At 38.6% G+C, this 12743-nt stretch overlaps 2 protein-coding genes across 2 annotated transcripts; both read right to left on the reverse strand.

Moving 5' to 3' along the window:
• Positions 1–98: 98 nt before the first annotated feature.
• On the reverse strand, positions 99–3501 carry LOC111331311 (uncharacterized). The gene is made up of 5 exons (XM_022936396.2): positions 3145–3501; positions 2543–2599; positions 1667–1844; positions 1019–1152; positions 99–665 (listed from the first exon to the last, which is right to left on the reverse strand). The coding sequence occupies exons 1-5, from the start codon at positions 3292–3294 to the stop codon at positions 564–566; spliced, it is 621 nt and encodes a 206-aa protein (XP_022792131.1). The 5' UTR covers positions 3295–3501; the 3' UTR covers positions 99–563.
• A 743-nt stretch (positions 3502–4244) lies between these two features.
• On the reverse strand, positions 4245–12496 carry LOC111331313 (uncharacterized). The gene is made up of 5 exons (XM_022936398.2): positions 12052–12496; positions 6768–6824; positions 6084–6258; positions 5484–5614; positions 4245–5168 (listed from the first exon to the last, which is right to left on the reverse strand). Exons 1-5 carry the CDS (start codon positions 12199–12201, stop codon positions 5061–5063), a joined length of 621 nt encoding a protein of 206 aa, XP_022792133.2. The 5' UTR covers positions 12202–12496; the 3' UTR covers positions 4245–5060.
• Positions 12497–12743: the final 247 nt, after the last annotated feature.

Genomic DNA, 12743 nt, shown 5'->3' on the forward strand with positions numbered 1-12743 from the left:
GTTTCTACAGATATCACAGCTGCCCAGTGCGCTATTTCCATTCCATTCTGATCTTTGTTCCTCCGCTCAATTCCCAAAACAATTATCAAGCCTGAGGCTACAAAGAAAGGAAGTTTTTATGAATTTCTCACCAGAATCACCACAAGTTTTTTTTTAAGGCGATGCAGACCTTTATAAGAAGGAAAAATGTATCACTTGGAAGGCCAAACATGGAATTGATACAAACCTTTTGTCGGCTAAACCGATCGGATTGACACCTTAAGAAAAACGCCGATTTACATGTAAAATGCTGCAGTTGGCAAAAGAAAAGTAAAATGCTCATAGCGTATCTGTTTCCTAAAGGTAAAGGGAATATTTCTCAAACGTCAACTGTAAAGAACGGAAAAAATAAGAAACAAAACCAAACTTGATTGTTGTTCCTTCAATGTCTCTAATTGTACTTGAAAGCTGAAAAGTCACAGAGAAACTGGAAGAAGCCGCAAGTTGCAAAATGTGTAATGAGTTCACAAGCATCCCTCGAAGAACGGTCTTCATCCCAGGGACAAATGCGTTCCTGGTAAAATTTAAAACTGTTTATTACCAGGGAACGAAGGATATTCCGGGGCACCTTGGTTGATTCGCTGCATCGCCCCTCCGGAAGGCTCCACAACAACAACTGTAGTCGCCTGTTATGGCAATAAAAAAAAAAAGAAAAAAAAAGAAAAAAAACAATTACAAAATTTGTCCGGTAACAGATATGGACGATATGCAAAGAGCTTTCGTATCCAGCGGTCTCGGATTGTCAACTGAAGAATGCAGGACAGAGCGTGACATGTTTTGCAAGTTCACTCGTCCGCTGTATGGTCTACTTCACAGCTGTTCGTGACATGTCACGCAACATAACTCCCAACCACACCCCACACCGCAAAAAGCTTTTTTTTTTTGTTTTTGTTCTTGTTTTTTTTGTTTGGCGCGGGGGTGGGGGGAGAGGGGTGTATGACATCCTAAGGAACGGCTCTATGGGAAATGTGTCACTTACGACTTGTCCAGTGCAACAGACTCCTATGCAACCAATGATAGAACCGCCCAGCGCAAGGAGGGCTCCCACACCGTCCAAAATGAAGATACCAAACATACAGCGCTGGGCTACTATTATGTCGTCGCAGGTATCCACTGTACATTAAATGGCAATGTAGAATGAGGCTAATCAGTTATTTTAATGTATTTACTATCGCAAAAAGGTTAGAATGCGTTTTATGTTTCATAACGGCACTGGCCATAATGAGATCCGTGGCGTTCGTCGACATATTGGTCAGCCTTGCAATTTAGTCGTGGCTTATTGACTCCTCGCTAAAATAGTGGCAAAATGTTTTGATTATTTCTCTTCGACGTGCAAACTCTCCTCAAAATGGAAGAAAAAAAACAAAACATCATTTGGTAGATGAACAAAATATCAAAATGAGATGATTACTCTTAAAAGTAGGCGGCTTTGTCGAGGAAGGCGAAGACTGATTCAGATTACAAGCGATCGCATTAAAAACTCATGTTATATTTTTAAGTGAAATTAAAGAAACCAAGACCCATCGAGTTACATAAGGCCTATAATGTACATATTCCACTCATGAGAAGACTACAAATGGCAACCTCCTTCAAAAAGACTCGAATACGTTATGTATTAGAGGCTTACAGTTCATTGGGATATCGTTTTCTCCACTGCAGTGACATGATCCCTCCGCGCTGATGCTGCATTCGTCTTCCAGTGTCGCCCTTATAATGCTGAGTAAGGCATAGAGCCCAAATGAGATTACGGCTCCGACCGCACACGCAACAAACCACAGGATGTCCAAGACAAGAAAGAACATCATCTGAAAAAAATCCCGAGTAACTCTCTTTCTTTTTATAGCGATTATCAAAGAAGTTATTCTTTGTATTAGCTCTCAGCACTGCCATTGATTCGCCCGTGATCGCCCCACTTTATTTTTTAATGGCATCTGTTTTCAACAAATGAGATAACCACCCATTCAAAGAAGCCAGTGAGACACCGTAAAATTTCCAGGGGGACAGTATAAAAAAAAAATCATGTCAGCTCCCGTCAAGTGTCTCGATGATGAAGAGAAAGATTGAGAAAAACCTTATAGTTGTTAAAAATGGTAAGGCTGGTCAATCAAACATATTTCATAGCAATCTTAGTAGCTTTTTAGTTTCTTTCTCTTTCCCAGAAAGTCTTCCTTTGACATATGGCCTCTTGTAACTGCTTCAGACATTCTAAGCCGTCTTCGGCCGCAGAACCTTTGTTAAAACAATTTCCCTCGTTATTGTTTCAGCTAAACACTTCATTTTCAAAACAGAAAAAAGGAAAAAGTAGGCATGACTGATATAAATTATAAGAAACAATTCCAGAGAGCGTGGGATCTACAAATAGTGACATTATTGAGAAAAAAAAAGACAATCAGAAAGAGATTGATTCATTTAATTTTGAAGAGGTTTGGATAAGCAAGTTTTCCCTGTTTCGTTTCTGGACGGCAAATAGGCATTTTTTTATTATTTACTGTAAATTACTCACAGCTGTTTTGCTTTTTCTCAGCCACGTTATGAGACCAAACACTGCACAAAGCAGCAACTAAATAGAAAGAGAAAAATATGTTAATACAGCTTCACTTACTAATGATTTAAAATGGCGGTGCTAGTAACAATACATACCTGAGCAGGCTGAGCAAAGTTATAGACTTCAATTCGTTGAACTGAACTTAGAATTTAATTGGAAGTAAATGTATCTTGTTGATATTTTTCTGGTATGGTTCAAAATAAATGAGAATTCTTTAAGTAACCAACGTTTCTTGTTGTAGCTTTCTTGTGAAAGGATTGCGCAAGGTCTTTAATTAACGTGGCAAAATGTAGGAAAATTTGTTGAGAGACAGCTAATTCTCAACTTTACTTCGACTCGCCAGCCCTCTTTGATCAATGAAAGTTGGGATGAATGCACATTCATCTCCCCATACGAACGATTTTAGATTAGAAAACATTCTAGTTGAGGTTAATTGGCGTCCAGTACTGAAAACGTAAAGCAGACTTAAGCCCTAAATCATGTCATTTTGCCAATTTCAGTTGACGTTTTACAATTCGTTTTCATTAGATAATCAAAACACACATTAACATATGCCATACCCCGAATCCTGTCCAAAGTCCAGATCCCTGCACACCTCCTATTGAGGCATAAATCGCTCCACATATCAAGTCGACGACCGCGGTAATTAAAATGAAAATTGACAAGATGCCAGCCGCCATCGCCTTGCTATTCTCGACAAGATCAGTCATTTTCGCCCTTAAGAAATTCTCGTCAAATGAGCTTGGCACTAAAGCACAAAATGACAAGACCACTGTGAACTTAAAGAAAATAGTTCAAGTTCATTACTAGAATCGCTTCAGTGATAAATAAGTGCCGAAGTTAGGAAACTTTCTGTGAGTTGTATCAGACTGCTTCGCAATTTCTCACAACGGAATGAGTAGTCTCATGTCAACCGCAGGACGCCCAGGCCCCCTAAAGGCCGTAGATGTATTGTTGATTATTGAAATCATCCAACACCAAAATGTTTCCTAAGAAAAAAATCCAGGTAAGAATGACGTTTTTATGTGTGTCTTTAGCGGTAGTGTTCGACTACTTTGAAGTCGTTTGGCTTCTTAGAGTGATACTTCAAAATTCAAACAGCCCTCATACAGCCTATGTTGCCCGTGTCTTTACTTTGGCGCCTTGTTTTAGGGTCAATATATCTCTGTGAGGGGAGAAGTAGGGGGAAATTGGTACTTTCAAAGCTTCATGTGATGTCTGTGTGACAAGAGAATACATCGCGCTCAACAAATTCTTTCAGAGTGCGCTTTTTGAAGTAGACAAAGAAACAAGGAGGGTTGGAGTTCGTATGATATTAGGTGTAGTTGCGAAAAGATTACCTCTCGTACAGAACCAACAATCGTATATGTTTTTGTTGTCTTGATACCGAAAGAGTACGAGAGAAAAGCTATAGGCAAGCTGAGATCTTTCAATTTCTTCATGGCTTTCAAATGATCTGACCTTTTTTCCACTTATACAATCTAGATATAGTTCTCGTTTGATTAGGCGTAAGACTGCAGCGTTTTCCTGTTCACAAGTAGGAGAAGTTCTTTATTTAACACAATTCACACCTTTTTACAGCGTTCGGGGACTCACGATGCCTTTAACTCAAAAGACCTAAACTTCATTTTATCTAAGAGACAGCAAAAGACTCATAACATTGAATTGTTGATTTGTAATCTATTACGCCTCAGAAAAAAAGTCACACCGATGTAAACTCGTATAATGTTTATTATTATTATTATTATAATGTAAAATTATTATTATTATTAAAAGTTACATCATTGGATAATGCAATTCAAGACTTTTTATTGGCTTAGCCATTATGGTATATCAGCCAATATACCCTAATCTACAAATATGGCAAGCGTAGTGTCAGCTTAAAATTAGAAGGGAGCTAAAAATTTAAAAAAAATTTGATGATTTAATTTAACGTTTTTAATAAAACAATTATTCCACTCGCGCTTGTTGGATATGAGATGATAGATAGCCAACGAGGCGCTACGCGCCTCGTTGGCTATCTATCATCTCATATCCAACGCGCGCTTGTGGAATAATTGTTCATTATTATTACTATTATTATTATTATTATTATTACTAGGTCTAGGTGATACAAACCCCCCTAAAAATCTCGTTCCTAGGTCATCCCTCTCCCTCCATGGAGGAAGGAAGAGAGAAAGCCTTGAGATCGAAGTTGTACAACCAAGCCCTGAGACAAAAACGAAAAGTGCAACTTGCGCAGCAGCTGTTCATTGTGAAAGCACGCTGACCAAAACATTTGCTGTGTTCAGAATGGTTATCCATCGAATACACTGAATTTTAGGCTACCACAAGTATGATATATATTACAAGTTAACTGGTGAAATTTTGTTTACTTTATGCATTGAACTTTTAAGCGCTTCGTATTTTTCCTCTCCTCTCCCCGTTTCCTTTTTTTCGACTGGTCTTGATCCGCTGTTAACGGAGACAAGATCCCTTAGTAACCTGGCTTTTCGGGGTATTCTGGTGGAGCTTGACCTTGCTGTTGAGTCGTCACGGTCGTCATCACCATCGCAGGCTGTTGCACCACAACCACATTAGTTTCCTGCGTAAATGAAAATGTTATATAATCGGATAAGTACAATAGGTGTACCAGTTTTCCCGTCAAGTGGAGGGCCACAGGTTTGTCAGCTATACAGCTGTTACGTGTCCCCCTCTATAAATAAAGTCCTTACTTACTTACTTACTTACTTACAGATACAGTGTGAGATTTTGGTATCCTATAAACGAAACCGCATAGATAACGAAACAAATTTGTGCCTCGCATTATTGATCAGTTGACAAGGAAATGATGTTTCACAACCAAAGATTAAATCAAACTTAGGTCCAAAAAAGTAAACACTATAGTTGCGTGACTTACAGATTTGGCGCAGCAAGTTCCCATACAGCCAATGATAGAGGAAGCAAGAAGCAAAATGACTCCGAGGATGTTAACGAACGTCATGCAAGCAAAACAGCTTTCAATTGTTTTGATGTGACTGCACTTGTCAACTGTGGGAAAAAGAGATCACAGTTAGAGTACGCAAGGATATGACGGTCATTATGCATTATTTAGAGAGCGGGTTAAAATCTTGACGAACTTGAGAAAACAAGGTCAGAAAACTTTTCAAGATTGAAGGAATACAAGCGAAATTTGATACTAAGACATACAAAAAACTGCTAATCACAGATGGCAGCTATTTTTTTATTTAAGCGCTGAATCGTCACTGTAAATGAAGTTCTATCATGCCTACGGTCCGAGTGCCAATTCCCCTTCTTGAAATCAATTCCTAGTTTCAGCTTCCAGAAATTAAAGTTATATCCAAACATTGACAACGTTAGCTTCTGTATTCTTCAATTACCTGCTTAAAAACTTACTAAAAGTGTTATACGCTTAGAGAAGGGATGCCTTAATAGCATGAGAAAACAGCAAGAGTTATCGCTTGATACCAAGAGTATTTGAAGTTTCCTTTCCACTGACCTGGGATTGGGACTTTCTTCTCAGCGTTGCAAATGCACTGAGATCCTACCTGTTCGCATTCTGACTCCACTACCTTTCGGATTAGGTGCCAGATAAGCCACGCAATTAGACAGATAATCACGAAAACAGTGGTCACAATATCCATGAGAATGCTCAGTACCAGGTAAGCGATGAACTGCGAAAAAAAAAAGAAAATCCATAATGGATTTAAAACAAAGAATGAATTGTTCGTAAGAACGACTTTTTGACGTCACAAGCCCTCACTTTCCCGAAGGGACTTGGAAGCACACGACCGGAATAGTATCGATATTATCCCATCTAGTAACGTGGGCGAAAAAGGGCGTGAGTAAGGATGGGGGGGGGGGGAGGGGATTGAAGGAAGATTCGCTCTACGGGGGGAAGCATCACGCTAATTTAAAAGCGGCTTCACACCATTTACAACACTCTCCCCTCCCATATGAAAAACAATCATTTCCAGAGAAGATTGCATAACAGAAATGTAAACATGCTCCACTACCCATAATTATAAATTTCGTTTTTACTGTTAAAAAACCGAGGGAAAAAAAAGAACTAACGAAGTAGTATTAAAATTTACACTAAATCGGAAGAATAATCAAAGAATAGAAGCAATGAATAATGATAAAGTGGAAAAATCAATACAATCATTCTGAAATGCTCTCTTACCGCCCCTTTGCTCAGAAGAAGCCATGTCACCAGCCCCAGGACAAAAATGATCATATGCTGTAGGTTAAAAATTGAATGAAATTATCAGAAAGATGAAGGAAAAATTATAAAAGTTTGATCTCTAATTGAGTTTTTATGGGAAAGAAAAGAAACTTCTTGAAAAGTGTAATTTATCTAGGAACAACATTTCCGTTTTTTTCTTCATTCAAGTTTAGCAAACGTTTACCGTACCCAGGTCTGTCTTTGTCTTTGGAACAGGGTAGCAGTTGTTTTAACAATTCCGAATCGCAAATTTAGGCTAATCAACAAAATGAAAACTCATGCTACAACAATCCATTTTCGGCTTTCATCGAAAAAGCGTCTCTGAAACGAACGCCATTCCTTTTATTTTCAACAAAAAAGGCATTAAACATTACACATCAAGTGCTGACTGAACCCGTAAATGAGGTACATTGAGGTCTAATTTGAATGACAGTTCAGGTGTATATACACTATGTCCTTAGCGATCACCAAATCCAATGAAAATCCCTCTACACTGGACAAAATACCTTGATTTTCGGAGATTTGCTTTATCTATTTTTGCCAACCCAATTGGTATCTGACACATGATTATACGACAGCCTTCCACTGGCCTAGAAAATTTTACCATAGCTATGATATTACTTAACAGCCGAGAACAGAAGAAAGAATTATTAGCATCCGCTAATGATCACATGACTAGCAAGGAAACTGTCCATCTATTCATAGTTAGTAGAGCGCTATGTTGGTGCTCAACTGCAAAAAGAAAGACACCAACACAGCGCTAACTCGCCGAAAACGCTTCAAAATGGCCTGAGACGCTCGGAATCAAAAAAGAAAACAACAAAGCAATAAGGTAAGCCCATTTTATTTCAAAACAAGACATTTTTTCCTCTCTTTTAAGGCAAACCGATAACATCCTATACAAACCTTTATAAATATAAAACGTTGCGAAACACGTTAAGAGTCACGTCCGCTTTTCTAGTAGTGAGCTTGGGCTGCCTGTGAGCCAATGAGTCGATATTTGGATAAAGTTGAGGACAACAATGTGTTGCAATGAGGTTATGCTCTTTGATTTACAATGAGGGGCTGACCATTTAACTTTTGAGGGGGGGTGGGTGGGTGATTTTGAAAAAGAATTTCCTGCAAGCACTTGTTGGAAGAAAAAAATTGCATGGAGCCCAAATGAAACAGAAAATATGTACCAAAATATCGGAAAAAAATATCCTGCACAGCAGATTGCTAGAAAAAAATTTCTTGATGACCAGAAATCACCCACCCCTCCCCCTCAAAAGTTAAATGGTCGGCCCCTAACAAACAAGGAATCAATATTCTGCTAATGATCTCGTGTCAATAATGAATATTGGAAATCAGTTGTATTCAAGGTTGTCTCAGTTAACCAGACAATCATTTTTAATACAGACAAAATTACCCACACTTTTAAATGTGTTCGAGACTGACTATGAACTTCGATACAGTGAAAGCTACACTGGTACTATTCATCAAGAAGCTACAATAGAAGGATATCAGTACTGTACCTCCTTAGATAGAGCCTTTCAATCACTTATATCTGAAAATTTCAACAATTTTGTCTTGACAACAGGATATGCTGTAGTTTCTATCTATTGTAGAGGTAATGTGGGCTTGAAAATATTTGATTCTCATGCAAGGGTTATTTATGGTAGAAGCCATCCTCAAGGTACATGTGCGCAGCTTGAAGCATCATCACTGAATAGCTGAGTACATTATTTTCAGAGTATACATAACAATGATATATTTGAGTTGAAAGGATTAAAATTAATAAAGTTCAAAATAGTACCCTTTTTCAGAGTCATGCCTGTGAAACCAGAAAGTTCAATGTGAGTTGTGCTGTGGCTGTCTATTCACTCAGCTACTCTGTAATAAAATCATGTAGTTATCGGAATTCAAGCACCTTATCTAATGTTATTCAGTGTGGCAAAAGATTATATGAAAATTCATCTTTAAACAAGTATTTACCATCAGATGATTTGCCAAAAACTGTTGATGTTTGTGGAACTGAAGGGAGTTTAGATCCTAAAAGTGATTACAGTGAAGGAATACTGTCTGATTCAGTTGACAGCAAATCAATTCTTAAGAAATCTTGTAAGAAATAATAGTGAATGTACAGGGTTTTTGATGTGGTTTTCAGTTTTTTGTATGACATTTTTAAACCCACAAAAAGGTCAAAATATGTGTATTCCCTTTTGGTATTTAATGAAAGTTAAATGCCATTAATTGAATATACTAAAACTGTAAACACCACTGCTTCTCTTGTTGCAGCCATCAGCAATATTCAATATTCAGAGATTTTTATATTAAAAACTATGAACTATTGAGCAGTAGTACTGCCTCAATCTACTGATTTCTGACAAATGCCCTTGGGTGTGAACATTTGGCAATAAACTATGACTCAGTACCAATAATAGATGAAAAATTCCCTTCTTGTGGTTAAAGGCAAATACATCACCTACTCAGGGTTTGTAAAAGCCTTGAAAATGCTTAAATTTAAAAATAAAAAATTCAAGGCCTTGTAAGTAGTGAAATTTGGGGACTAGGGCTTCATTTTTGCTGTGCTTTTTCTTTAACAATTTTCAAGTTGAAAATTACATTACTTTCATGGAAAAGCTGAGAAGTAATATTAAATAATTTTTAAAACGCTTATGCAAACCTTTCCAAAAGTGGTCCTTCAATTTTCTAAAAACTTGGCCTTCAAAGTCATTATATAGTCAATGCAGATGATACTATTTTCCATGTCACTAGGTACATGTAGTCCATCCTCGGAGACCCAGGGGCTGAGTCGATTTAAAGTTAGAGCATGAAGAGCCCCTAGGGACATTGTCTTACAAGACTAGTTCCAAACAGTCGCAGTCGTTCTGCCATCTCATTGGTGCCAGAAAATCTTTGTGTTTTTCTGCCCTATCAGAGTAAAGTGTACTTTAGAAACCTTTCGTGTGTTTCAACACGGAGATATATCCTGGTAGCTCAGTTGCTTGCTATGTTTGATTGGACCGTGGGAAGGAGATTTGCTTGAGGTGAAAAGTTTCAGTCTCAGCAGACAATGTGAGAGAAATCGATCAGATTGTCCGCGAAAATTTTACCAGAAATTATACTGAATATTTTCACAGGTATCACTAGAGAACGTGTTTTCAAGTTTGCGAGGTTTGTATACAACGCGATGGTTGCAGTCATTGATATGTCGCTTTAAACGTTGAACGAGATTTAAGCTTAAATCTTTCTAGATTTTTTGCATAATTTGCTATGACTGAAACTTTGCCAATCCCGTGAACTTATTTCGTCGCACGGGCCACGCAGGTATGTCGAGCAACTGGTACTTGCGTATCTTTCTGTGCGTGCCAAAATCTAATCTAATATTCGCTTGAAGAAAAAGTAAAGCTAAGCGTGGAAACTTTTGTTTATTGGATGTGGGTAGATGACCCTGTACTACTAAGCTGACATTTGCAATAAAGCAAACCCGCCCTTTCCATCCAATATTTGTTGGTCTTTGGTTTTGTTTTTCTCATTGAAAGCAGCATCGGATCGATTCCCAATGATCAAAGGTATTTAACTTGGTCTTCAACAATCGACAGAAGAGGTGAAATGACAATGACCAAAGGACTAGAAGAGAATCCGTGGCCTTCCCAGCTCAAGAATTTCAACACTCTAGGCAGCAGTTGAAAGATTAAACTCTTTCCAAACCACTTCGGTAACTGCCCGAAACATCTCTCCTCACGATGTACTCGTTAATAAGTTTTTGTTCAGATTTTAATTAGCTAACCGGAAACACAGCTAAGCTTTCTCTTAACGCTTGCTGGAGGTCGTCCACGAACTTAACGTTCTCTGCAACCTTGGCCCTCTTGTGAACGACTTTACTACAAAGCGAAGATTAGATTTTGGCGCCACAGAAAGCAGAAAGCTACGTAGGCGAAAGCGCCAGTTGCTTGACCTACCTGCATGGCCCGTGCGACGAAATAACTTCACGGGATTGGCAAAGTTTCAGTCACAGCAAATTAAGCTATCAACGACTTCAACCATCGTGTTGTAAACAAAACTCACAAACTTTAAAACACGTTCTCTAGTGATAACTGCGAAAGTATTCAGTATAATTTCCGGTAAAATTTTCGCGGACAATCTGATCGATCTCTCTTGTGTGCTGAGACTGAAACTTTTCACCTCAAGCAAATCTCCGTCGCACGGTCCAAACAATCACAGCAAGAAACTGAGCTACTAGCATATACGTCCGTGATAAAACACACGAAAGGTTTCTAAAGTACACTTCACTCTGATTGGGCAGAAAAACACAAAGATTTTCTGGCACCAATGAGATGGTAGAACGACTGCGACCGTTTGGAACTAGTCCTGTAAGACAATGTCCCTAGGGGCTCTTCATGCCCAAACTTGAAATGGACTCAGCCCCTGGGTCTTCGAGGATGCATGTAGTCATGACTGCGTATTTTTTTAGAAAGCAATCAACACGCAAGGACGTGATTTAATTAGCATGACCTAAAAGGGGGATTTTGCATAGATACGAGTAATTTTGCATATACGTTAGTGAAGAAAATTGTTTGAAGCATTCCATTTTAAATTTACCTTAATGTTTGAAGAGAACAATTAATGGTGAGTTTAGGATAAACGACCTATACATTCGCGATTACTTCGTGGGTGGAAAAGGAAGAGAAGAAAAACAGAATTCAAAGCGAGCCCACTCAGCGCGCCGTTTTGTGTTTTGTGATTCCTGTTAAGGGCGTTGCTATGCAATCTTTGAATCGCTTCACGGGTAAAGGGGAAAAAAAGCAATCGCGAGAGCAATTCCTGAGCAAATCTGCAAATCTAGCAATGATGCTATTCATGTTTGGTTGTACCAAAATAGTTTCGAAATTTATAAATTCATTTCCAGGAAAATCAAAGGAAAACACTTACATGGAAAAATAGATTACAAATGCCTCTCGGCTTCTATAAAATTTCAGGGATCGATCTTAATATCCTGTGATCGAGATTGCGTCTTGTTTGCGGTCGAATTATTTACTCAAAAGAGATTCTCATTAATAAGCTTTCAATCAAGCAAGCGGCCCAGTATTCGAGGTAAAACGGCTTTTATGTTCTCTGGAATATCAAACACCGTTGTCAAGGCCCTAAGCCACAACAAAGTCCCATTCAGAAAACAATATGGTTGCCATATTCGTTTTATCGTTTCATGTAAAACCCATGCTAAATCGGCGTAATCTGAGGTAATCGTCGTTCAACTTACCGGGAATCCTACCCACAGACCAGCACCATCCTTTCCACCGAGTGCAATATAGATGAAACCACATACGAGATTGCAAAGACCCACTATTCCTATAAGTATGCCCACAATTCCAGCTGCCCTAGCCTTGCCTGGTTCGGCTTCACCTGCCATGATTCCTCAGGACTTCAGCAGAGAAAAAAAAAACGGGTTGAAAAAATCTGGAAAGGCGTGCGACACTCAGTGAATCCACAACCGATTTACGAGGCCTCAATGCCAAGGGAAGTGGCCACAAAAGACTCTCTGCGGCCAATGTCGTCCTGTGAGATTCTAATGAGAGCTTGTTTCCTACAGGAACGAACGTAAATAATCGTCCAAACAAACCATCGTAACCAATGATACCGCACTAAGGTCCACAAACGTTAATGAAGGCCGATTGTCAATAGTGAAAGGAACAAATGCTGGTAGACGAACAAAAGAAGCTAATGAGATATCTATTGTTTACGTCCACCAACATTGCGGCAATGACGTAAAGTGCAAACCACCTATTTTGTTTGATAAAAAGAAAGCTAGTAATATTGTTTCAAAAATGATTATCGCTTCCTGTTTATGCCCTGTTTTCATGGTTACAAGGCAAAAACAGATGGAACGATTTACGATTTCATTTGATCGTTTGGTGAAACATTCTTTCCAGGAGTCCAAAGTTAATTTTAAGG

This window comes from Stylophora pistillata, chromosome 13, assembly GCF_964205215.1.
Source record: "Stylophora pistillata chromosome 13, jaStyPist1.2, whole genome shotgun sequence".
Lineage (NCBI taxonomy): Eukaryota > Metazoa > Cnidaria > Anthozoa > Scleractinia > Pocilloporidae > Stylophora > Stylophora pistillata.